The sequence below is a fragment of the Natrix helvetica genome (assembly GCF_964273705.1).
Source record: "Natrix helvetica genome assembly, chromosome: 1".
Classification (NCBI taxonomy): Eukaryota; Metazoa; Chordata; class Lepidosauria; order Squamata; family Natricidae; genus Natrix; species Natrix helvetica.
The window spans coordinates 241,541,337-241,569,034 of record NC_138548.1 but is presented as its reverse complement, the minus strand read 5'-3'; the positions used below and the strand labels follow the sequence as shown (position 1 = coordinate 241,569,034).

The 27,698-nt window shown below is 37.7% G+C and overlaps 1 protein-coding gene across 1 annotated transcript; it reads left to right on the top strand.

The window, feature by feature from the left end:
- The first annotated feature begins 122 nt into the window (after positions 1–122).
- CBX2 (chromobox 2) lies at positions 123–27,265 on the top strand. The gene is made up of 5 exons (XM_081932902.1): positions 123–370; positions 497–540; positions 1,805–1,870; positions 22,881–22,950; positions 23,339–27,265. Exons 1-5 carry the CDS (start codon positions 299–301, stop codon positions 24,686–24,688), a joined length of 1,602 nt encoding a protein of 533 aa, XP_081789028.1. The 5' UTR covers positions 123–298; the 3' UTR covers positions 24,689–27,265.
- The last annotated feature ends 433 nt before the right edge of the window (positions 27,266–27,698 follow it).

Here is a 27,698-nt window from a genome sequence, read left to right as displayed (position 1 = left end):
CGTGTGGGAAGGCGGAGCCGGTTGCGCGCGCGTTGCATTGTGTGCGCTCGAAGTGAAGCTCTGGGCGTCGCGGGGGGGGGGCGTGTTATTGGGGGGGGGAAGGTGCGCGCGTTGCCGCCGAAACTGGGGGGGACGGCGGCGGCGACGGCCGAGTGGGAGCGCGCGCTCCCGCGGACTCTAAGCCTTGTTCGGCCACAACGCTGGCTCCGCTAAGAGCAAGTCAGTGTTGGCGGAAGAAGCGGAGGCGGCGGCGGCCGAGGAGGAGGAGAAGGGAGCCGAGCGGAGCCAGTCGGGCGCCATGGAGGAGCTGAGCAGCGTGGGAGAGCAAGTCTTCGCCGCCGAGTGCATCCTCAGCAAGCGGCTTCGCAAGGTGGGCCAGCGAGGCAGCTAAAGCAGCGACGACGACGCCCGCCTCGGCTCCCTCTCTCTAACGCGCCTCTTTTTCTCTCTCTCTTTCTCCTCTCCCAACCCCCCCTCCCTATCTCCCTCTTCACAGGGCAAGCTGGAGTATTTGGTGAAGTGGAGAGGCTGGTCTTCCAAGTGAGTCGGACAATGAAGCGAGCAGCTGAGCGCCAAGCCAGCCGTTGAGCCGAAGGGGCTCCAGGGCGGGGCTTGAGGGGCTTGGGGATGATGGGACTCGGGCGAAAACAAGACCCGAGTGGCGCGGCTGCAAAGCGCCAGCCGGAGCGGAAAAGGGACTGGCGGAAAGTCCGGGACTGGGGAACCGCCTGCAACCTCGTCTGGACTTGCGAGCGCTTGGAAGTTACTTCGTTCCTTGCGGGTGTTTTGTTTCTTTTTTTACTCTTCCCCCCTGAGCGTTTCCTCTCGCCCGACCTTCTTTTGTTTAGTGAGTTAAATGTTGCGTCGTTCCTTTATTGGGGTCGCTCTGCCGGTGCCGGCTTTCGGGTGAATTCCCTGCTTGGGTTCCATGTGTTGCTTTTGCCGCTTCTGCTAAAGAACGAACTTCTCTTTAAGTCCGCGGGGCCGACTTTCCGTCTCCCTGGTTGTAACGGGGGTGGAGAGAGCCCGTTGGAGAAGTGTCAAGGCTCCTCCGCAGAAACGGCAAAAGCTTCCTTTGCTCTCCCGTTGACCCGCTTCTGAAACCCCGATCTTCCCGCTGGTGCATGTGATGGGTCCTCCCCCGCCTCGCTTGCAGAAAAAGGGGGAAAGGGTTGTCAGACTAAAATAGGAGCTTCTCCCTTTACCCCTCCTGCCAGCTGCTTCTGAAAGCCAGACTTTCCCTCTGCTTTCATCCTTTTCCTGCTTGACTTCTCTTCTTACACCCCGGGGCCCCCTCCCCACACAGGTGCCCAAGTTATCCATAATGCATCTCAGTGTGCTCTTTCCCCCCCCCCCCTGATTGCCTCCCATGCCTTTTCCATTAAGCAAATTGAAGAGGTCCAGTCATAAAATACAAACTTTTCATTGAGCGGCTGAAAAAAAAATTAAATTTCAGCCCAGAATTAAACTAGTGCTTATTACTATTCAGCAAGTTCTCTTAGGCCCCCTGGCCAAGACAGTCTTTAATTAATTATTACTTTCAAGCCAGCTTTTCCCTCTGATGCCCTCTGGTTTGATTAAATTGCAGCTCTTGTTATTCATAGCCAGCAGGGCAGGAATACTTCCATGATGGGGGTTATGGGAGTTGTAGTAGCTCAACCAATTAGGGAGAGCTAAAGTGTGTAGTGCGCTTTGGATAGGCTTTGCCTCAACATGCAGTCCTACAATAAACAAAACCTCTAATTGTGAATTGTATGTTGTAAGAAAGCAGGGTATAGTAGTGAGTGATTTTCCTTTTTTCTAGGCACAACAGCTGGGAACCTGAAGAGAATATTCTTGATCCAAGACTCCTCTTGGCCTTCCAGAAGAAGTGAGTAAGCCACCAACCTTGCTGAGAGATGGGAGGAGGGCTTGTCACAACTCCAGACGGGCTGGAATTGTGGAAACAGAATACTCAATACAGAGTACTCTATTGTTCCGCCAGATTGCAGCCCATTGGTCTGTTTTTCCTTGATACTGTTTTAAGAGCCTGATTAATGAAGAAAGCTCAAGTGTAAAGTTGATTTGTGATGCTTTTAGACAGAGCTTAATCAGGTGTCATGTTTTCTTTGCTTCTGTATTGAGCATAGGGGTTGCTGTGTAGATTTCATTCTGTACATTGATAAACTAACCAATCTGTTATGAAAAAAAGTTCCTGTTATGTAGCATTGAAGTAGAGAGGATTTAGGTCTGTCTCACTGGATGCTGAGAAGAAGGCTGCAATCGCTAACTTGATGCTTAAGACTGCCTACAGACCTTGGTCCTCATGTAAGTTTTATGGACATTGAGAAATTATAAAAATTGTTACTGGTCAGAAAAGAAGATACTAAATAGTATTTTCTTTGAATACAATGTACAATAGTTGAATATTAAACAGTAGTATCTGTGTGGGATTGTTCAAATTGATGAACGAGTCATGCCAATCCCAGCCCCATCCTTTTCTACATGCATTGAGGATTGTGCGTGCATACAAAAGGGATGTGGTTCAGATCATGTCCACTTGCCCATTTTGCTCCAATGCAGTTGCCACTGATTTTGGGAACTATTGAACATGCATGATATTAGGAAAGAAATGTAAAGCTAAACTAGCTGGCATACAAGAGAAAGGTTGTTTGGTGTTGGAAAGAAGCATGCTAAAGATAGAATTGTGTCGAGGGTAAAGGCAAGAATTTTTTTCTTACATTTGTTAACATATAGTAGTTGTGCAGGCTGCATGAACATTAAGAAGTTTATAAAATGGTCCAAATTAATCAAGTAGGTGAAGATACTAAGTGATATATTCTCTCAATACAAAGCTTGATAACAGATAAGCACAATAATTGGAAAGGAATGGAAAGCTGAAACAATGGTCATACAAGAGAAGTGTGTCAAAGGAATTGGCAAAAGTGAGGAAATACATGTTTAGATTGGCAGTCTGTATTGCTATGCAAAATAAGCCTTAGATTTGTCCTTTGGTTCTGGAACAGCATCCCCAGAGATCCTTATGTGTTCCATCCTAAGCATCTTCCCAAAGTCTTTGAAAACTTGGCTTTACTCCCAGGCCTGAAGACAGGTAGCTTCTGAATCCCAATTTGTTTCTCCTGGGTGAGCATTCCAGACATTCATGAACTATTTCTTCTATTTTTATAGTCAATGAAGATTCTCAATCATCCAGGCCAAGTCATCTGGAAGTTGAGGCCTGGTTACTCAACTTATTTTCTTGTTGGTTCAAAATATTTTCCTGCTTTTCCAAGTAGTTTCTTCAATCTGAACAAGTTAGTTTGGGGGACTCTGCATATATCCTCCAGGAGTTCCTCCTAATCAACTTTCTCAGGCTGAAGAAGCTACCTGGATAAGCAGCAAAATGTTTTGAAACAACAAGAAAAGAAATCCAGTTGCCATTATTTAACTTCTAGACATCTGGGTTTTTTGTTTTTTTGTTTTTGTTCCTTACTTTTAAAATGTAAGCAGAAGTTGCACTTTTCACAGCCTAGAGTCAGGTGGCCTCTAAATATAAAATAAATATACTGACATCACCATTTTCAATGCTTTATCACACTTATGGAATACAAATTCTAAGAATAATATATCGCTGCATCCTCCCACCAAAATTTCCAGTGTGATTCAAGAGGCTGATTGTACAGGTTTGAGCTGCTTTCAGAGTTTGTACAACTGTAGTTTCCTGCACGTATTTTTGGAAAAAACACGAAACTGATTTCCTGTGCAAGTGACAATGTTACAAGATTTATAGATTGGGCCATGCCTTCCCAGCTGTGTGCTGTTTCACAGTGAAAAGTGCAACTTCTGTCTCCTGTAACACATTATAGATTTGATTGTGTCCTCTTTCTTCTTTAGTTATTTTATCTAAATTTTAATTCCAATAATATAGGCCTAGAAGAAAGATTGCTAAAAATGGCACAGAAATATATGAATTTTATAAAAACAACTTAGCATGTGGTATATAAATGCTAATAAGCAAATGCCTGAGCAGGGAATTGAACTAGAGGACCTCCAAGGTCCCTTCCAACTCTGTTATTCTGTTACATGCATTAAAGCTGAGAAATTATTCTCTAAATGGGGATGATGAGAAGAGTAAATAAGATAATTACATTGTTTGTAAATTATATTGTTTGTAAAACAATATAATTATTTGCATGATATGTATCTACTAGGCCTGGGATTTAAAATATTAAATAAATAAATCAAAGATGGATCTGTTAATAAATGTCAACTAAGAAACTGAAATCTCCATTTTCATTAGCTGTGTCCCTTTAGTATTAATAAATATTGCTGTTGATGCCATTCTTTTGCTTTCTTATGGGTTTCTGGCCACTGTTGGACTGAAGAATAATATTGGAGTATTTAATTCTCCTTACTCTGCAATTTTACTACATAATATCATAAAGTGATTAAAAATAATTGTCATCAAAGGAAAATAGCAACATAAGGAGAAGTAAATAGAGTTATTTTAAACTTTACAAATTTATATATGTTTCCAAATTCTAAATCTTTTGTTCCCTCTATTTTTCTTTTTTAATCTATGCAATTCTTATAACTTAAGTGAAGATAGTTCAAGTGATAATAATTGGGCTATTTGGATATCCAACAAATGAAGCCCTCAAAAGTAATAATAATGAGATAAGGGATTTTATGATCTGTGGTACCAAAGCAATGGGAGATATATGACCGGTACAATGCTGGTAAAAAACATTGTCATCGTGGCTATCCATATGAGGGGAGGAGAGAATGCTTTGGCTGGGTACGATGGGCACATTCACTTCTGTGTGCAATATTCTACCAGTCAGTCCAAAATTTGGTGCAAGAAATTTCCCTTTCATTGACTTCAGTGGGAGAAATTTAAAAAATCAGAAATTGCTATCCCAGGTTGACAACAGCCTTACTGATATCAATATGCCAGAATTTAGTACTTGTAGTTCACCTCGCAAGCATAACCTAAATGTATCCGCCTCAGACAGATACCATGTCTTAGAATAAGTGTGCAGCATGGGCAGTATTTTTAGCCTGACATTTTGCAAAGAGGGCTCAGATGGAAGAACGATGGGAACATATGGAGAAAAGATGTTCTGCACAAAAAGGAAGGCTGGTCCACAAAACCATCTGACCTTGCAACACACATGGAGAACATTACTAACTAATTTTGCCTAGAACCCTCAACAGGTACTTATCTTGGCATTTCAAACACGTTTGTCTGGCACCTAATTCTGTTTCCAAGTTGAAGGACAAGACAGCATCATACACAGGTAAACATGGAAATGAGGAACATATCTTAAACTGCATCTCTTTCCCATACCTCTGCCAAGTCCTTTTGCCATATATGTAAGAAACATTTGAATGGGCTGGGTTGTTTTAGCATTTCCCATGCCCAGCAGTAGAAGTCCTCATTCCTAAATATCAAGGGAGTCCTTCAATTGGCTAAGATCAGGTACTTCATTACAACTGCTGTACAGGAGCACTTTTGCTTTGCAAAGTTAAAATTTTGATTTTGCATGAGGATGGTCTAAGCCAGTGTTTCTCAACCTTGGCGACTTTAAGTCCTGTGGATTTGAACTCCCAGAATGCTGGCCGGGGGATTCTGGGAGTTGAATCCACGGGACTTAAAGTCCCCAAGGTTGAGAAACACTGATCTAAGCAATCAAGGATATCATTCACTCTTTTCTTGAACAAATACTTAAGTGTATATCCAGATCAAGGGGCTATGGGGCTCCTGCTGCCTGTTGCCAGTTCCACTGTCTATGTTTTCCCTTGCTGTCCTACAGTTACAGGTTGATGGACAAAATCAGAAAAGAGATTATAATCTTTGACTATCGGCACAACCCAGGATTTCCCCAGATGTTCTTCAGAGAGGTATTGACCAGCCTCTCCAGGCAGATGTACATACCTCCAGAGCAGACAGTCATACAATTTGCTGCCCTGCTGTCTGTTAAGCCACTCTTTCCAATGCTCAAGACTCAACTCTTTGTTTTTTCTGAGGCAGCTCTATCCCATAGGGACCATTCAATAAAAGCTCTGACATTGTCCTATGCATGTCCTATGTTTGTGTTTTGTTACAATGGAATAGTGACTAAGGCTGCTTTTTTATAGACATTGTAGCTGTGAATGTTTACATGCATGAAAAGTATCAAGTTGAAATAATTGCCATAATATCTCCCTCTGTTTAGTTTCAAGGTGGAACAAGAGGATAAAAGAGTTTGGTAGACTGAAGACTAGCAATTGATATGTGCGTTCTCATCTATGTGCTGAGGGAAATCTTCTGTGTGAACTGGTGGGATAGATGCCTGAATCAATTAGTAGAGAATAATCAGGAGGCCATGGGATACTCCCACAAGAGTGCAAAGTTGGCCTAGTCAAGGATGGCAGAGGCTGCAAAACGAAGGGTGGCCTCTCATAAGGAGCAATCAATGTGTTGGTGCCATTTTTCATCTTGTGATGCAGTGTCCTTGTGTAGGGACCTCTTCCATGTGTAGCGTAGAACATATTTTTCTGCCAACCTAGCGTTTATTTTGCTCTTGCTTCCTGTGATTACTACCTAAAGTTTTAAGGGAGAAAAGAGACGTTGCTCCTTATGGATCTGTTGATTGTTTTGATATAATGATTCGCTAACAAATTCTCTTGCAATTCTAGCATGTTGTGCTCCCTTTTTTTGTCCTGTCATTTTCTCCCCAGGTGTCAAAAAGAACGAGTGGCTGTGTTTTGCCAGCACTTCCCCCTGTAGAACTTAAAATGTCTTTTGTTCAGCCCTGTGCAATGAGCCACTGGAGGGTGCTGCTAGCAGTTTATGAGAACCCCTGTTTTCTGTAGGTTGGAAGAGTGGCTGTGCCATTTCTTCTGCAGCTGGGCCTCCCTAATGCTGAAGTGGTATTTGTAGTCTGTTCAGAACCCCTGCTTGGGAAGCTGTATTACATGAACTTTCCTTCCTTCCCTTTATATATTGTGCTCCAGAACTAAAAGAAGAACACGAGGTTTTTGCAAAAGGGACAAAGTTACTGCTGTCTGAATGGGGAAGGGAATTCTGAGGGGTGGTTGCAATTACCTGCGTGGAACCGTTTTGTAATGATGCAGAAGGTGTGTTGGATGTTGTTTGAGTTCAGTAGCTCCCATTGGGTGGCTGGCATATAGCATCAGTAGTACACAGTTTGAAATTGTTGCCCATGAAATGTGCTGCCTACCTGTCATTATTGTATTTGCTGATTACAGATGTTGTTCTGCCCTCTGGGTATTAACTGCCTTAGGTATAGAAGCCAGTTGGCCAGAGGACTAATGGTGTAGTTCCTGAATACAACTGTTCCAATTACATAATGTAAGACCTAAAATATCTATTTTGGGCAGGATACAATATCTTCCTTAACCAGATATGTGAAATTAAAAATGATATATTTGATGCAGTAATTAATACATATTTTTCCTAGTGTTTTCTCATAAATCCAAGGTCTGCTTTTTTCCTGGATCAAATGAATGTTAATCTATTGGTTGTGACAATTGACCAACTAGCTTGTTACCTGAGCCTGGCGTGGGCCGAGAGTGACTGGTGTGGGCCGAAGTCCCTCAGTTGGCTTTCATGCCTAAGACAAGGCTAAAGCTCACAGTCTCCTAGCTTTTAGCTTGGCACTTTAACCACTAGACCAAACAATTCCCATAACTAATAGATAATATCAAATAATATTTTTTTACGGAGGCTTGGGGCTTAAAGTTCCAATTTTCCCAGAAATTGAAAACTTAACTTTTTGCACAGAATTTCCCTTGATTTTATTCACTTCCCTGAGTTATTTAAATTATTTCTTTCATTGGTCTTTTAAAAAAAAAGACAAATTGTTTTTATTTGTGTTTTTATTTATTGTTTTTATTTCATAGTTTATGGAAACCGATTTGATATTTGCTAAATGAAAAGTTATTAAAAAATTGCAAATGCGGAAAGAAATATACTTCATAAGTCTGGATATATGAAATAGAAAATAGTATACGATCATTTTGGCTTCTTCCATGGTTAATCCAGTTATAGATATGCCATACATTTGTATAAGGTCTTTTACAGTACTGGTGGTTTTAATTTTGGTCCCTCCACCAAGGATCCTTTACATTGAACTGATGTGTTTTTTTTACAATGCCACATGTTGAGTCAATGTCTTCTTTTAGCTGTCTGCTGCAGCAGCCGCATTTTTTGTCCCCTGCTTAGTTACAAAAAACTCAATTCTTATCAACATCGATTTAAAGTAAGAAAGTATGCATCCCTTTACATTCACTTAAACCCAACATTAGACCATTTCAGTGGCCCTTTGCTCATTTTAAAGAGGAGCCCTGGTGGTGCAGTGGTTAGAATGCAGTATTGCAAACAAACTGGAGTTCAATCCTGGCGGAACTCAAGGTTGACCCAACCTTCCATCCTTCTGAGGTCAGTAAAATAAGGGCCCGGATTGTTGGGGGAAATAGGTGACATTTTAAACCACCTAGAGAGTGCCATAAAGCACATAGGGCAGTTGCTATTAAAGAGACCCTCCTGGAGCTTTTACTAACCTGAATCTAAGTAACCCTCATTTGGCAATCACAATTGGTACGGACAGTTAGATCATTAAATGAGGTGGTTGCTAAGTGAAACCACAACTGGGCTTATGATTTTACTTCAGCTTTCCTTTGCTTACAGACCTACAAAGGTTATAAATGTGAGACTTGTTTATAAAGTTACTTTTTCCCCACAACTGCAATTGTGCAAGGTCACTAAATGAGGACTAGTTTGATATCATTTGCAAACCTGGCAGCTTACTGCTTACTCCTAAGTTAAGATTTTTTTAGGAAATTTAAAAAGCTTGAGAGACTCTCTCTTCCCTCCACTGAGAAAATTGTCAGTTTATTCCTTGTCACTGCCTCTTCTTTCTTTTTTTTAACCAGTTACCAATGTATAAAAGAAAAATAATTTTTTTTTAACCAGTTACCGATGTATAAAAGAAAAATCATATTTTTGAAGAACACAGAATATAATCAAATCACCAAGATGCACAATCGTAACAAAATATAACAATATATAAAGCTAAACATTATTGGGGGGGAAAGAAAAATGAAAAGTGCGAAAAGAAAAAACAGATTTTGTATATTACATTTATATTCACTAGTTTACCAAAAAATAACATATAATGCTATACTACATCCAGATATGTTATTACAAATTATAAAATCTAAACAGGGACATAATTTTACATCCTTTGATTAGTAGAAAATATGACACTTGTTTTATCTCATGAATGCTTCATTTGCGTGAGAGTCTTTGATAAAGTGAGTATTTGATTTTGTCAGATTTTGAGATTCCTAAGGAAGAGGCAGTGTCAGCACAACATTTAAATTTGTTGGTGGAATACATGCTGGAGTATATTGACTTTCAAAGTAAAGTCAACATAGCTTAGTGGTTCTGGTTTTAGCTTAACTTAGTGGTTCTGGCTTGTACAGAACAGGACATATAGTACGTTATAGTGGTAAAATTGGACTTTTGGGTGCACTTGGGCTATCTGCCAAAAATATACCAAACTGACCAGTATTGTGTTGGCCATTAGTAGGGAATGCTACATGTGGCAAAGGCATAACCTTGTAATTCTATTACAAAACATATGAAAGCTTCAATTGACCAAAACCATGTTGGGCAATGGAAGACAATAATTATGGGTTCATCTTGTGATGACCAATGCATTTGGAAGATTGTGGCTTGGAATGGAAGAAGAGTAAATAATAAAGACTATGAATTAATGAAGTGAAAGAATAATAATTATGAAAGTAAAAGAAATCAGTGGAACAACTTGCCTCCAGAAGTTGTGGGTGTTCCATCACAAGAAGGTTTTAAGAAGAGATTGGACAGCCAGTTGTCCGGAATTGTACAGGGTCCCAGGTCTCCCACTTAAGCAGGAGGTTGAATACCTCCAAGCCCCTTCTAACTGTGTTATTCTCTATTCTGTATGAACAAAGAAAGACTGATATCCAACTGAATAAAATCTGGATCTTCTGAATCAGAATCAATATGAATGCATGCAGGAAAGTAAAGGTGTGGATTTGATTATGAATGCAAGGGCTAAAATGTGTCAGAAAATATAAAAGAGTTTTATTTAGGTTATGGTGGATGTGTTTAAAAATATATTGGTGGTAATTCAAGTTATAGACGTTTTAGAGTGCAGAAACCAGGGGTGAGTTTGAAGAAAAACATTTTGAATGAATGCAATCGGGGGGGGGGGGGGGATATTGTGACACGAATGGTTAGAAATGTAAACAAGATAATAGTATGAAAAGCACTACTGAGCCATTTGGAATGAAAATGAGAAAAAAGAATAGTGATTGCTTGGTGAGTATCTACTTGAAAGTAAATCCATTGACTTTAAATAAGCAATATAACCTGTGTTCATGCAAATATGTAAATATAAGCCTCCCAAGAGACTGAATGGAAATTAATACCAGAAAAGAAGATGTGAGTGCTGTAAAATGAATTAAGATGGAGTTCCACATTTATGCTGATAGGATGTCTGAAAAAATGCTTTGTAAGAATGATGACATGAAAGGGGCTGTGAATAAGAAAAAATACATATGAGTGCTACAAAAAATGGAATGAGAGAAAGATATATGTATGGAGGGGGTGGGTGGGAACCAGTTACAAAGAATGCTATCAAACTTTCCACTTAGTTGTTGGGCATCTCGGGAGAAATTCAGAGAGAAGTGATCATTTAAGTGTGAGTTTTAAAAGAAGAAAATACAGCGTTAAGCATGAATGGGAGCTGAATTAATGTAGGTTGAATATTAAGTGAATTATTAGTAAAGAAATATGTTGATGGTTTGGTTATACCAGGGGTGTCCAAGCTTGGCAACTTTAAGACTTGTGGACTTCAACTCCCAGAATTCCCCAGCCAGCTGGCTGGGGAATTCTGGGAGTTGAAGTCCACAAGTCTTAAAGTTGCCAAGTTTGGACACCCCTGGGTTATACAAAGGAAAGTAAGGATCGCATCCCTTATGATTCTTTCTATTCCTCTTTCTTCTAATGGATTCAAGAATGAACAGAGCAGAAAATTTATGGTTGGTGGGAGTTAGTAAGATCTTGCACAAGAAAGTTGAGAAATTTAAAATGCAAAAGGCAGTATATTGACATCCTGGAAAAAAATTGTTTGCAAGAATAGAAGTGTATGGAAAGATATAGTCAGTGTTTTTGAAAACTGGACTGAACTTACTTTGTTTTCGACTTTTGGGGTTTTATTATTTCTTGCTCCATTTTTGCAGTTAGCATTATGTTACCATGAAACAAAATACAGGTAGTCCTCGACTTACAACAGTTCATTTAGTGACCGTTCAAAGTTACAACAGCACTGAAAAAATTATTTATGACCTTTTTTCACATTTATGACCATTGCAGTATCCCCATGGTCCTGTGATCAAAATCCAGACTTTTGGCAGCTGATTCAAATTTATGACAGTTGCAGTGTCCCAGAGTCATGTGATCGTTTTTGGGGAACTTCTGACAAATTCAATCGGAAAGCCGGATTCACTTAATAACTGTGTCACTACTTAATAACCACAGTGATTCACTTACTGTGGCAAGAAAAATGTAAAATGGGACAAAACTCATTTAACTAATGTCTCGCCTAGCAACAGAAATGTTGGGCTCAATTGTGGTAGTAAGTCAAGGACTAACTGTAGTAGGATGGATATATTTACAATACAATACAATACAATACAATACAATACAATAGCAGAGTTGGAAGGGACCTTGGAGGTCTTCTAGTCCAACCCCCTGCCTAGGCAGGAAACCCTATACAGTTCCAGACAAATAGCTATCCAACATCTTCTTAAAGACTTCCAGTATTGGGGCATTCACAACTTCTGGAGGCAAGCTGTTCCACTGATTAATTGTTCTAACTGTCAGGAAGTTTCTCCTCAGTTCTAAGTTGCTTCTCTCCTTGATTAGTTTCCACCCATTGCTTCTTGTTCTACCCTCAGGTGCCTTGGAGAATAGTTTGACTCCCTCTTCTTTGTGACAACCCCTGAGATATTGGAACACTGTTATCATGTCTCCCCAAGTGCTTCTTTTCATTAAACTAGACATACCCAGTTCCTGCAACCGTTCTTCATATGTTTTAGTCTCCAGTCCCCTAATCATCTTTGTTGCTCTTCTCTGCACTCTTTCTAGAGTCTCCACATCTTTTTTACATCGTGACGACCAGAACTGAATGCATTATTCCAAGTGCGGCCTTACCAAGGCATTATATTTTTATCTGAAAAAGCCTTGGTATTGGCTGGGCCAACCCATAAATCTGTTGATACTGTCAAAAAGCTCTACAGAAGATTGGAGAAGCAGAATTTATCTTTGAGAATCCAAGCTTATTATACTTCAGCAAAACACTTTGAATGTAGTTTTACTTGATTATCATGTCTACTAATTTTCCAAGAACAGATGCTAAGCTAATCATGCCTGTGATTTCCCAGATCTTCCATGAATGATGCCACATCTATTACCTAGCCCAGCATGTGGAACAAGTTACATTTCTGCTAGTAGTTTAGCGATTCCACATTTGAGTTCTAACTCTTGAACACATACCATCAGGACCCAATGGTTTGTTACTGTACATTCTCTCCTAATGTAGAATCTTCTTTAGGTACCTCAATTTGCTTCAGTTGCAACAGTTCCCTCCTTAAGAAAGTCAGATCTCTCTTCTATTTTTTCTGTGGTACAAACAGAAAATATAATTTATATATTTCCTCAACATTCCCAATAACATTCCTGGGTGTCCCTTTCACTCCTCTGTTGCTTAATGGCCCAGTCACTTCCTATTTCTTTGCTCTGAATATATTTAAAGAAATTAATTTTGTTCCCTTATTTTTTTTCCTGTACTATAGTGAAATTATAATGATTGGTACTTACTGAATTATCATTTTACACTTATCCTGGTTTGTACTTTATGTTCTCTTCATTAGGACAGATGTTCCCTTTCCCGCAGGAAGACTTTTAAACTTTTTACAGCTTCCTGGATACCATTAGAAAAAACAAGGCATTTCCCTGGACTTGTTGACCCATTCTTACATTGAGGTTATTTGTGGTTTTAAATAGCCTATTATGAAACAAATGGACTTTATTTTCTTCCACTTTCTTTACTAAAAGCTGTTAAACTCCTTCAGGGGAGAAATGTTCCTAGATTCCTGCTATATCACTCTGGTGTACTTTCCATTTGATTGGCATTCGGAATGAAACTGAAAGGGCCAACCAATTATTTTTATGGAAGTTCTACTATAAATAAGAAAACATAGGCTTTGCAATTTGTACTTTCTAATTATGCATGCACTTGTTATAGCTTACTGTATCTCCTTGGTTACAAGGAGAGATTACAAATGGTAGATTATTGAACAGCCATGCTCCCCTCCCCTCTCTTTCCTGGTCCCACCTTTTTCCTCGCTTGTTCTTTGTTTTCTTTAAGATTCATATACTACTTTAGAAAGATTAATCAGTAGAATTCCCATTCTTCCATCTTCCCCCTACCCATCTGTAGAGGAGATCTTATACGATGCACCATGTTTTGCTACTGGTAGTTGCAACATGTAAATTTCAGTACGGCAGGGATATGTCATTTCTACTGCTTTGAATATTAACATTTAATGCAGTCTTCTTAATAACATGGAATGCTAAGATGTTTTTCCCTGCAGTCAAACATGAACTGATGTTAATTAAACCTTTGAAAGGCAAGCACTTAAACTGCTTTTCTGCAAGAAAACAGACTCCTATTCTCCCTAAAGGTAAATAGTTTGTTAAAGAACATGAGGGCGGGAGAAATATTACAGTTTTGATCAATAGTTTTGTTAGATCAACATTTTACTAAATAAGATATTTGATTTTAATTTTGTAAGATAGTTAGTATTCTGCTAACCCTTCCTTGCGGATATATACTACTTTTGCCGATGCACAAAAAAAATGTTTTCCTCTGAATATTTTATCTGATAACTCATTCTTTGGTTTTTAAATTTAAAGCAAGTGATTTCCGTGATACTGTAATGCTCCTGTACTTTAGCCTTATGAGGCAAAACTTTAAATGCCTCTTTTGAGTCAGTTGTGAAAGCATCTTTGCTGAAATATAAATGTTTTTTTCTTACGCAGGTGGACCAGAAAGCGGTATCTTTTTTTGTTTTAACCAGAATTTTTCTATATCACTGTCTTGACATTGACCACTGGAAAAGCAGTTATTTGAGATTGAAGAATTACATATGTTTCTTACAAAGCAACAACTAGTTGAGTTAAATTGTTACAAGAGAAAGTTAAATAATTATTATCTGTTTATAACTTCCCTCTATCTGAGCAGTATAGAATTTTGATCTCTGCCAAAAATGAAGTAAAGCTGGTAATCATGTAATGGTTTAACGTTGGACCAGAATTAGGGAATTCCAGATTCTAATCCATTTTCAGAATAGAAGCTGATTGTCTGACTTTCTTAGGTCAATCTATCTCACTGACTTATTTGAAAAATTAAGAGGAAGGAATCTAATGTATGCCACTTATATATTTCTTGAAGGAAATACATCAATCTCGCAGAGAATAGAGTAGAGTAGAACAGAATAAAATAAAAGTCTTTATTATATTATACCAGATAATGATATTCAGAAAGGGGAGAATTTTGTAAATTACTGGCCTTTAGACTCAATTAAATTTAAATAATGTAATATTATATCATCTATTTCACACAGAAAATAATACATTTCAGATCTATTAATAGCTGTTAAATTTTTATTCTAAATTGTGGGGGACATATAGTAGGCTTACAGAAAATGAAACTTTTCATATACTTCAGCTCCATGTATCACTCATACTTTGGTTGGAAATGAAACCAACTCTGGCTTTCCACACCATCCACTACTTTCACTTGGTTGTTGACCTGATTAGTCATTTTCCACGACTCTTGATTGGGGATTTCCCTATTTTAATCCTCCTTGACTGGAGAAAAGGGGGGGGGGAGTTTTATTATTTCTTTTCCTTATGAATTAGGCCAAAAGCAGAATATTGCAGAACTCTTTTTAACCTGATTAAAGGGGGAGAGGAGGCTTGCACATTGGCCATATTGATCCTTCTTAAATCATTGAGAAATCTTTGAATGTGAAAGGCAATGGCCCTATTGGTACGAAAGGATCTTATCTTTTTTAACTTACTAAAGGTATATAATGGAACTTTTTCAAATATATCTGTATCCCTAAAAATTTTTAGCACATACAAAATTTTAGTAGAATTTGGTTAAAGTTTATAATGAGATAAAATGCACATAGAAATAAAAATCAAGAAAGATAGAAAAAGAAAAAGTGCAAAGATGAAGGAAGAAAAAGGAAAACGTAGTGGCTTCTGATTTTTTTTTCAGTGCAGTGGAATACAAGAAGAATTAGAACCTCAATCTTTTACATTTCCAATTAATTCAAATCATTTCTATAACAACAAAATCTAATAATCAAAAGTTAAAATCAAAATTTCATTTTCCCCCCCATTTCAAGCATAAAAGTCCGGAAATGTTTTCCAGGTGGAAACGAAGCTAGATTAGTTCTTGTCTTTAATTAAAACAGTAAATTTTGCTACCTCCACCAATTAGATCATCATTTTTCCATTGTGGGAATTGTGTCTTACCATCATTGAGCAAATAAAATTCTCACCACTGCCAACATATATAATAATAAAGTTCCAAACTTTCTTTCAAGTTCTTTATCAAACCCAGAAGAAAGGCTTCTGATTTCAGTTTTATATTTATTTCAAAAATATTCTGAAAATAAAATAAAGATCTGGTCCCCAGTGTTTCTTTATTTTCTCACAAGTACACTAGTGATGATAAAAGTATTAGATTTCTAAAGTATATTTGAAGTTCTCTTATCCATAAATCTCTTGGGTGTGAAATACCCATGATGCATCATTGAATAAAATGTTTTTTTCATCTTATAGTTCAATGTAAACTTCAGTCCATTTGTCTATATGTTTTCCCATTGATCAAGTGTTATGTTGTAACCAAAGTTCTTTGCCCATGAGGTCAGACAGTCCTTGCCACATACTCATTTCCCAAATTCAATTTCAACAACATTTTATAGCAATAACATTGTTCATCATTAGCATACAATGGGATTTCAAATTCCCTTTTTACAAGTTCAAACTTAAATCAAGATATAAGATTTAAGTTATTTCTTATTTAAGTTAAGTCTTTTAATTGTAGAGTGACAAACCCCGCCTTCTAAGGTCAGTTTTTTCAACTTCAGGTTAAGTTTACCTTGAATAAAACTTATTTCATTGTAGGTCCACCAGGTGGGTCTAATTATCATTTCTTTTCTTTTTTTAAAGACTTCTTGGGGTGACAACCAATAAGTTGTCTTAAGAGAGAACCTTATTTTATATTTATTCCAAATTTTTAAGATGGCATGCCTAACAAAATGTTTCTTAAAATCTGTATTTATCTTAACCGTGTGAGACCCACTGTGAGGTTTAATGTTGGACAATGCACCCAAATCTCAATCCATGGCCTTTCTAGCCAAGTCTCAACTCATGGCCCTCCAGATCTAATAATCTTTTATTTTTAGGGTCACCCAACCCTTCATCCAAACCAAGCAGCATGCACCAAACTACAGTATAATCTTAAATCCAGTAGACCTTTTCTGTCTTTTGCATCTTGCAACCATTTATACTTGATTCTCAGACTTTTCCTTTGCCATATGAACTTAGAAATATCTTTTTGCCATTGCTTGATCATCAATATTTGTAAAACACTGATCATCTAAGGTAAAACATTCATTTTAACCTCAGAAATTCTACCAAGATCAATAACTTCAGTTTATCCTCGATAAATCCTTATTAATGTCATCCCAAACAACATAATTGTTCTGAAATAATTTTAAAATTGTATTAAGTCAATATAACCCCTAGATATTTTACCTTTTTTCCACCTTAAAGCTTGACTTTCTTATTAAAATTTTATGATCATCTGCAATCATATTCTTTACCATTTTTTTTCTTTTCGTTTATATATTTTAAAACTAGCTAAGGCACCTAAGTCATTATGTTTCTTTAAATTAAATTAATTCAATATAAAATAGTTATAAATATTAAATATTCCATTCCATAGGGGAGGGGTGTCTTGTAGAAACAAAACTAAATCATTAGCAAAAGCTCTCAGTTCATATATTTTTGAAACCTTCATACCCAACATTTTTTCATCTTTTCTGTTGTCTCCTTTCAAAACCTGCAAGACTAAAATAAGCAGAGAAGATAAAGGACATCCTTGTCTTCTGCCCTTTTGAATCTTGCAAATCTCCATAAATGATAATATGTGTTTGATGACATGTATAAGTCGATTTAATCCCTTAAATGAATTTCTCCCCCATATCCATATCTTCCAAAACTTTAAACATAAAGACCCAAACTAAATAGTCAAAAGTTTTCTCCACATCCAAAAATATTAATGCTGAATATTGTAAATATTCAGTAATATCCAAGGCACTTAGCTGCCTTTTCAGCAGAACCCTAGATTGATGTTGAATAAAGATCTGTAGAATATTTCTCAATTTTTCAGCCAATATTGCAGTAAAAAGTTTATGATCATTATTTAACGAGATTCATTCAGACTTTTTTTGTTAGAGACTTCTTCTTTTAGCAATAAAACAGTATTGACTTCTTTCCAAGACACAGGCATTGTAGAGTCCTGCAAAGTAATATTCATTAGAATCCTTCAGTGATTGTAAGAATTGTCTTTAATGCATTTATAATTTTGATTCGAGAATGCATCCATACCTGGTGCTTTATCTATTTTTATCTTTTTAATGGTGTCTGATATTTTAAAAGTTGTTGTAAGTAGTTTGTCTCTCAGCTTGTGGAATGTTTGGTAGTTGCTGCTTTTGTAGATCCCCCCCCCCCCCAAATCTACTTCCTGTTTCCCTTTTGATGAAATAAATATTATAGCTATTTCCAAGCCAGACATGGATTCAACTATGTATTCTAATTATATTTCTTTGCTAGATATGAATGCTAAGATTTTAATAGCTGCCTTAGTCGGTAGATTACAGCTTATTCTTTATCGTGCACATAGCTCAGGCTAGATTTATACAGGAATTTCAAGCTTCTGACATAATCAGGTTTTTAATTATGTTTGGGCTGTACTACAAAATAAGTAGAGTCTTAACAGCTATAATTTATTTGGATGCTGAGAAAGCCTTTTATATGTCTTTATTTTTTAGCACTGATGATGTTACCTAATTTGAGTAATGAAATGTCTGCAAGAAAAAAACAAGCTTCGAGAGCACCAAGGACCCATTTGATTTTTGGCTTCATTTCTGAGCTAGATTTTTCTTTTAGTTTCCTCAATAACAAATTGGGGGCGGGGGGGTTGTATGTGGGTTTTTTTTAAAACCCATTAATTAGGGAAATCCTTAAAACTGTGGATATCAGGATAATGGGTAGAAATAAGGCTGTTTTAAAAGTCATTCTTTTCACTTGCAAAGCACTTCTTCCTAATATTTTCAGTGTACAGCTCTGAAATATATACTGTGGACCCTTTTATCAATAAAAAACTTCCATTGAGATATACACTTTTTTGAGTAAATTGATTCTTTCATATTATATTATTTTAGATCAATTCATTCTGAAGGAATCAGTCAGTCTTTTTAAAATGTAGTTTGATTTATCAGAGCATTTCTTGACAATGTATTCAATTCAGGTATATGTTGTTTTATCCAGAAGCCATTGCTATCTCTTTTTTAAAATAATTATTTCATTAAAAATTACAATTAGACAAATAAAAACTAATGCGAACTGAAGGGTAAATGAAAAAGTAGTACAGAAAATTAAAAATAGAACAGAAAGAAAAATAAATATAATAAAGAAAATGAAAAAAGTATATAAGGAAATGAGTTTTCTCTTCACCACAGTATGTAGAAACAATTTGAGTGATTTATCATCTTCTCTTAAAATACAACAAATAACCATATCCAATCTCTTATCTATAAATAAATTCTTAAAGCCTTGTAATTCAGTCCTGATCAGCAAAAGTCCATTAAGAGTTGCCAGAGAGAATAGCATATCTATTTTAACCTTGATCAAATAAAACAACTTTATATTTATTCCTTTTTCTTTTAACAATCTTGCTGTTTAATCATTTCCTATAATGTCATAAAACTTTATTTCTTTTCATGTTTTCTTTGTCCCTTCTCACAAAATTTCTTAAATACCTGCAGTATTTGAAAACTATCAAGAACTATACATTTGTTTAATATAAAAGTAATAATAACTATGGACTTCTGGGATTGGTGACTAATTCATACAATGTTAGAAAGAAGACTGTGACCAGATCTGCAGCAACACTTGCTTATCAAAATTTGTATTTTGAGCAATATATTATCAAAATTATAATGTTGATGTGTTAACGTATATTAATATTAAGTAATATGCATTGTGTTTCCATTTTTTAAAAAAATATTCATTGTAATAATATCCCAAAAGCAATAATAATGAAGCAATAACATGGAGTGGTGTTTTATGTAAATCATTGGGTTGTCTGTATTCATACTATTTTGTTTCTACCATTTTACTCCAAACAAGTCAGTATAGAGCTAAATTTTTTACATCTCTTTGTGTTGCTTGATGGTTGCTTATTAATCCAATTGCAATCACAGAATATCTGCGGGTATAAATTTTGGGGATGCAGCTATAGAATACTGCACTAATCTGTTTTAAAGTTTAAAGTATTATAATTGTTGTATATGTCACCGTGAAAGACCGAAATTGGTGAATGTCGACATTCACCGGTGAATGAAAGACCGAAATTGGTGAATGTCGACATTCACCGGTGAATGTCGACACATACCAATTTCGGTCTTTCATGGTGACATATATATAACGAGTCAGCGTAATGCTTTACTTTTGCTTTTCAATTCGCGGTCCTGGAAACTACTCGTTCTAACCGCGCAGGATCACAGGTTTTTTTAAAAAAAAGAAGTCCGCGAATAGAAGACGCTTAAAAGGAAGCGAGGAGCCGAGGTGTCGACAGGATAAGAGTATTAGGGTAAGGGTGTCGAGAGGATAAGGGTATATATTTCGGACATACACCAAGCAACTATGTGAATGTCGACATTCACCGGTGAATGTCGACATTCACCAGATTTCAGACTTTCACAGTAACATATATAAGAGAAAATGGCCAGTTGGGTAAGAGGTGGAATGGTGTAAACATTGAAAATCCATGCCATGTGATCCTAAGGCTGCTGCAATAGTTGAAAGCTTGAGGACTGTTTGTAAATCACATAATTACTCTGAAATAATTTAGAATTTGTATTAGTAATATAATCCCTAGATATTTGACATTTTTCCACTTTAAAGCCTGACTTCCTTACTAAAATTTCATGACCTTGTACAGTCATATTCTTAACCAATATTTTTGTTTTTTGTTTATATAATTTCAAGCCAGCTAAGGTACCAAAGTGACTCAGTTTCTTTATTACATATTCCATTCCATTTTAGAGGTTTTTCAGAAACAAAACTAAATCATTAGCAAAAGCTCATATGTTTCTTTTTTAAACCTTTACAGTTAATATTTTTTTAAATCTTTTCTGATGTCTCTATTTAAAAAAACCCAAGACTACAATAAAAAGCAAAGGAGATAAAGGACATCCTTGAATCTTGCACAGCTTGGGCAAAACTCCATTAATGATATAGGAATTTGCTGAGATGTATAAATCATATGGAATGGAATGGAATCTCAACTATACTGGAATGGTGTAAAGATTGTAAATAGACTGACATTAGACTGACATTATCAAAATAAATAGCTCCAGTATTACTTTAAAGATAAATTTATCCCCATTTACCAGGAAAAAATATTGGAACAGTTTGCATAAGGCAGTTCTGGAAGAGACTAGACAATTGCTAAAAGTCTGAGAACGTATAAAGGCACTTAGCACTTAGCAATAGCTCTTAGACTTATATACCACTTCACAGTGCTTTACAGCCCTCGCTAAGTGGGTCACCTCACAGGGGTTGCCTAAGACCATCGGAAAACACATATTTTTGAAAAAAATACGGAAAACATAAAATACTTTTATGGTTGGGGGGGTCACCACAACTGAAGGAACTGTATTAAAGGAAGGTTGAGACCCACTGCTCTAGCAGCTGATATATTTTCATGGGAATCTTTCATAAAGGACTTCATCAGGATCTTTTGAAAGTAAACAGTATCTCCTGGATCATCTATATCCACCGGTGTACTTCGCAAATAATTAATAACACGCTATCTCATCACTCGCTGCACCTCTAAATATTGCCTGTAGATTCTCAAAATAACTTTTTAAAAGTCCAAATATTTGAAATATTTTTTCTAATGATTTAGTCTAAATATCTATTTAGCCTTATTCTCTGCAGCTCTTCTGAATATGAATATTGCCTTGACCACTTTGGAAATCTCTGCTAATGGTACTATAAAATGTGTTAATATTTTTGTTAGAATATCAGTACTTTCATCCTTTATTTCTGTAATATTCTGTAGTGGTTCTTCCCTGGATTCCCAACTTGAAAATATAACTACTGGCTGATACATCCAATCTATTTCTGTAATAAAGACAGGTGCAAAGAAATTATCATTAACTGTTTCTGAAAAGTCCTTAATAATTCTTTGTAATCCAGTAAATACATTGCCCTACACAAGCATACGTTACACCCCCATTTTCTCACAGAAACAATATTTTTACCATTTCTTCGATACCACTGGATTAGCTATATTTACTTCATTGCTTGCTGTAGAGATGCAAGCTGAGCTTCAAATGTGGTTTTGAGTAAGCTCAAATAATCTGGATAGATTTGTTCTTCCTGTTTGGAAACATTCATCTTTTGAAATCTAGTGCAGTTATTGGACTTCCGTAGCAATTTTCCACATTTAATTGTTTTAAATGTTTTTGTTTATGGGTTTGTTTCTGTTTTGCATCTAAGCAACCATCACCATTACTTTTGATCATATCTTTCTGCATATGTGGTGTGTATATTTGATATGTAACACAATGGTGGTTTTTTATCTCTTTGTATAGTTAAATCATATAGTTTAGTCAAATCGTATAGTTAGTATTTTATTTTAAAAATTTCTCTAGAGGGAGTAATATCATTAATACATTTAAAATTGTGACATTAATATTAGAAATATAATTTCTAAGGTAAAAAAATCAGAATAATTTATTTCTGCTAACAAAATATTTGGAGGGAGTGACAAAATATTTCAGCATAATAGAGAAGAATTCATTGAACCTAGTCTTCACTACAACAAAATGATCCATTAAAGTGTAATGAAGGATTAAGGTAAAGGTTCCCCTCACATATACGTGCTAGTCGCTCCTGATTCTAAGGGGTGATGCTCATCTCCATTTCAAAGCCGAAGACCCAGTGCTGTCCGAAGACGTCTCCGTGGTCATGTGGCCGGCATGCTTAAACGGCAAAGGCACACAGACCACTGTTACCTTCCCACCAAAAGTGGTCCCTATTTTTCTACTTGCATTTTTTCTTTCATGGTTTCGAACTGATAGGTTGGTAGAAGCTGGGACAAGTAACGGGAGCTCACTCTGTTATGCGGTGCTAGGGATTCGAACTGCTGAACTGCCAACCTTTCTGATCAACAAACTCAGCGTCTTAGCCACTGAGCCACCGCAGTGACCAAATTCTATCAACTGAACTGTGGTGATTTGTGATACAGCGTTCTCTTACATAAGAAACAAGCACATTTGTGTTGTGCTGGCAATCCCTATTCCTATGTAGTGAGAAAGATTTCAGTCTGGAGGGGTCACAAGATTCTGTGAAATTTATAGTGGATTTGTCTGAAAAAATAAAATAAGATGATAACTTTCTGTCTTCCCAGGGAACATGAGAAAGAGGTACAAAATCGGAAAAGAGGCAAACGACCGAGAGGCAGACCAAGAAAAAATGTTGTAAGTAATGGTGATTTATAGGACCCATTGAAATTACAGTCACGGGGGCATTGTTGCTTGTAGGTAGCTGAGTTCACCTGCTATGGTGCCTAGTAATCTCTTGTATGGTCTACTTTGACTCCTATCACTTGGAGTCCATATTTATTTGTCATTGGCAGTATCTAATTTTATTTAAGAAAATACAAGTCTGTAACAAGAAACTTTTACATATTGAAATATAATAAGCAAATTATTAAAAGCAAATTATGTTGGTTTTGAAAAGTAAATTGTTTTCCAGATAGAAAATTGATTATGTAAATCTTATTTAAGAGAATAAAGCTTCGGCAAGATTATTGAATAAGTGGGCCGTATTCATGTTGCTGTCGTTCTGTTATGTCTATATTTAAAGGAACCTGAAGCACCCTCCAAGAGCAAATCCAGCAGCTCTTCCTCCTCTACCTCCTCTTCAACTTCCTCTTCTGAGGAAGAGGATGAAAGTGACCTTGAGACAAAGAGAAGTCAGCGGAACAGGGAGAGTCACCCAGTGCCTCAAAAGAAAGCTCAGATTTTAGTTGCCAAACCTGAAAACAAGGACTCGGCTAGGAAGAAACGTGGGCGGAAGCCACTGCCTACAGAGCAGAAGACAACCAAGAGGACAGTCAACCTTACCAAGGTGCTTAAAACAAATAGAAAGGAGTTGGGAGGGGGAGGGGGGTCCAAATTGGCAAGCAAGATGCAGCCACAACACAGTGCTCAAAGTTCTGGCATTGCCATGCTTAAATCCCACATGAAGGAAGCACAAGGTGCCTTTGGTGGCTTTTGTTCTGGAGCATCCTCCAATGATAACCTCTCCAGCCTAGTGAAGAATACTACCGTTGGAAGCCCAAATTGTGGTATCAGCTGGCAAAGCTCCATTGTCCACTATATGAGTAGGATGTCACAGAACCAGAGCTCCACAGATGCCTCTGCAGTGGGACGACTGACTCTGAAGTCAGCTATGTCCTGCAAGAACAGCCTAGGTTTGGATTTAAAACTAAAAAACCAGAAAGGTTCTGGAAACCTGGAATTGACTGTGCAAGGATCCAAAGTGACCAAGAGACCGAGTGGCCATTTCTTGGGGGAACAAAAGATGGGAAACTTGCACAATGGCAACAAAGTTCCTTCTGGCTCTCCCAGCAGCCAGCCATCTTGCAATCAAGAGCTCAACCTACAAGCTTTAAACCTGCAAAGTGTGAAGAATGGGGCAAACTCCGCCAGCAGTAGCCATATCTCCTACCATGGCTGCGGGGCAGTTGGCAAAGGCAGCGGCAACAGTTTAGCAACAAAGACAAGCGCATCCAAGGGCAGCGGACCTGGGAGTGGCCAGAACATCGCCAACACAGGGGCAACATCAACAGATGCAGACCCTTGCAAAGGTGAGAAACCGGCACAAAGAGCAGCCATTAGTGAGAGAGATGTAGCCACCAAGAGTAATGCCACCTGTGCCCAGGAGGGATGCCCCACAAAAGACAAGACTTCAGGCATGTCAGAAGGGAGCACCGGAGAAGAGGAGACTAGTTCTGATTCTGACAGAGATTCTGCTTCTTTTCCTGGAGCAGACCAGAATACGTCTGTTTCCATCCAGACTAGCCAAGACTGGAAACCTACCCGGAGTCTTATTGAACATGTTTTTGTCACAGATGTGACAGCTAATTTGATCACAGTAACTGTTAAGGAGTCTCCGACAAGCGTGGGCTTTTTTAACCTAAGACATTATTGAGATCCAAGGCAGATAAGCATTCTTCCTCCATCTCATTTGACTCTACTGTCCCCATGGATATTAGAAGGAGAAACAAACCACAGTAGTTAGCAACCAGAGAAATATGGTATGGGGCTCTTTTTCAAGAGTCTTGGCTTTACTCATGTTACTCGGCAATACAGAGGAGTATATCGAAAACCACAACTCCATGCTTTTTCCTGTACTTGTACACTTTAGCTATATGATTTGAAAGACCAGAGAATTTTAACATTCAAGAGAATGAATACATGTATGTATGTATGTATGTATGTATGTATGTATGTATGTATGTAAATATATACATATATATATATACAGTATATATTCATTCTCCTGAATAGATTCTCTTACGAAAAATAGTTCCTTATTTTTCTTCCAAATAATGAAGTTTCCACACTTCTCAGCTCCTTATATAAAGCGCCATATAAAAGGTTTGTCTTAAAGGATTGTATGTAAGACATACTTCCAACTTTCTATGGAAACTAGAGGGTATGATATATAAGACAGCATTGGTTTGGAGCTGGGACTAACAGCTATCAAGTAAGTTTGGGTTCAGGTTAAGCGTTGATCTCTAGAAACTTCAGAAGTAGCAATTAACTTGTTTGAACTAGTGTCTCAAAAACCTGGGAAGAAAGTATGCTTTTCATTCTGCCAAATATTATCAGCAGATGCAGGAAATCAACCTTGGAGAACTGCAGAACAATGTTCTCAAGAAGTCATGAAAAGACAGTATGTTTTTCAACTTGCCAAATGTCAACAGATGCCACTCAGAGGAGAACGCTGCCTCATTTTTAACAACAATTTTTTATCATATACATATATATGTAATGCAGGAGGTTTTTACACATTGGAAAATTCTATATGGAATTTAGTTCTACCAGTTCCATGTAAAATGTGACATGTGTAGATCATTGCTTAAATAAGCCATGTGTTCTGAGAAATTGCTATAGGATGTGGTTCAGACCACTTGTAGGTCCCCAATCTGTTCACGCACACATGCACACATATACACATTTTGCATGCTGTTGCTTACACAGAAGAAATGGGAAGGAAGCAAGATTAGAGATTTTGCTGATGCTGAGATTTTATAAGCATAAGATGCCTTATAATGTGAGACGAAATGCTGTTGATGTGTGCTGTTCAAATTGAGTTGAGAATCTTGGAACTTTGGAAAGCAGGTTTTTGAGGTTTCTATGCAATTGATAACTTTCTATAGTCCTAAATGCTCCCTTGAGTTTGGATGTTTGGTTGCAGACATTTCATTACCAAACTAGGTATCATCATCAGTGGTACTGAGTGTGGTGTTAGCTACCTGAGTGTGGGGTCACACACACCCATCAATACTGTCAGGGCAAGTTATTGTACTGTTATAAAAACATGGAGCTAACACCAGAGTCACTAGCACTGATGAGGTTACGTACTCAGAGAATGAAACGTCTGCAAGCAAACAACAGGGAGCATCTAGGACTCCACAATTTAACCCTGAGCTGCAAATATTCTCTTCTATTGATAATATCTTTCTACTTATTCTTACCTGCAATAACTACAAAAAATTATTGCAGATGGCAAGATAACATTGTGATACAGATTGCCATTTATTTTTATTTGATCTTTACATATGTCCAGTATCTCCCAATTAAATTCTGCTACAGGGCATCACTGCAGAGCAGAAACTTCTCTTTGCTTTATTCTTCCAGCAAGGGATGGCTTTATCATTACCTTGACCAGGAAGGTAATGTATGAAACCAGAGAGGATAGATTGGAGTGAGAACGTCCTAGAAGCTATGTTTATTTTAGGCTACCTACTTTTTCTGAAGTCAAGTGGTGATTCGGTTTAGGTTTCTATTATTTATCTCAGAACAGGTGCTTCCTGTTGGTCAAGAGCCATGGTCTAAGTTTGGGCAGCGCTGAGCTCGGTCAAGTCAATTGACAGTCAAGCTCGATCAGAATTTGACTGTTCTAATTGTGTGCTTCTAAGTCCCCATACTCCTAGCATATTCAGTAAAAAGAAAGAGAAACAGGGAATGTTAAATTGATGATAAGGAATTTTATTGAAATGGGTATTTTTGCAGCTTTCAAAGTCAATAAAGTACATGATGTTGGACCACTGTTTATCAGACCCATTCCAAGGTAAAGCAATGCAAAGGTTGTGTTCAAAACTGTGTGTTGAGACCGCAGTTTAGTTTGTTGTGTGCATGTTGTGATGTGACTCAGCAAATGGTTTTCAGACTTTTGGAGCATTGGCTTAGCCTACTACTTTTCTTGCTCGTACTGTAGTTTCTTTTTTACATTGCTGAACCTTTCCGCTCCTGCCATACGAGCTGTGAAGCTAAGAAAAGGCAAGAAGGCAAATTTATCAGGGATAAAGTATTGCTCATGCTTATGTTAGCTCAGCGATGGCGAATCTTTTTTGGCTCGCGTGCCATAAGTGGGGGGAGCGCAGGGGGGTCGTGTGGGCGTGCCGCACCCATAATGCAATGCGCGACCCCCAGTGCGCATGCACGCACTACAGGCGTGACCCCCCATTTTTACATGCTCGGAGGATCGTTTTGAGCACTCCGAAGGCTTCAGGGACTGTCTGGAGGCTTCCCTGACGCCTCCGAAGGGAGTCCGGGGGGGCGGGGAGGCTGTTTTCACCCTCCCCAGGCTCCTATAAAGCCTCTGGAGCCTGGGCAGGGCGAAAAATGGCTTTAAAAAAGGGTGAACTCAGCTGGCCAGCGCATGCATGTTCACTGGCCAGCTGACAGGGCAGCGTCTCGTGTGCCCTGATAAATGGCTCTGCGTGCCACCTGTGGCACGCGTGCCATAGGTTCGCCATCACTGTGTTAGCTAATATGAATTTGTTGAATACATTGATAATGGAAGCTTATTTTTTTCACCAAAGTTTACTCACATAGAAAACAATTCCAAGGAAGTCCATGAGATTTGCTTCCATGGAGCTGTAATTTAAATTTGATATGCCAGGTTATAATAGTGCACTGAATGAGTCTTC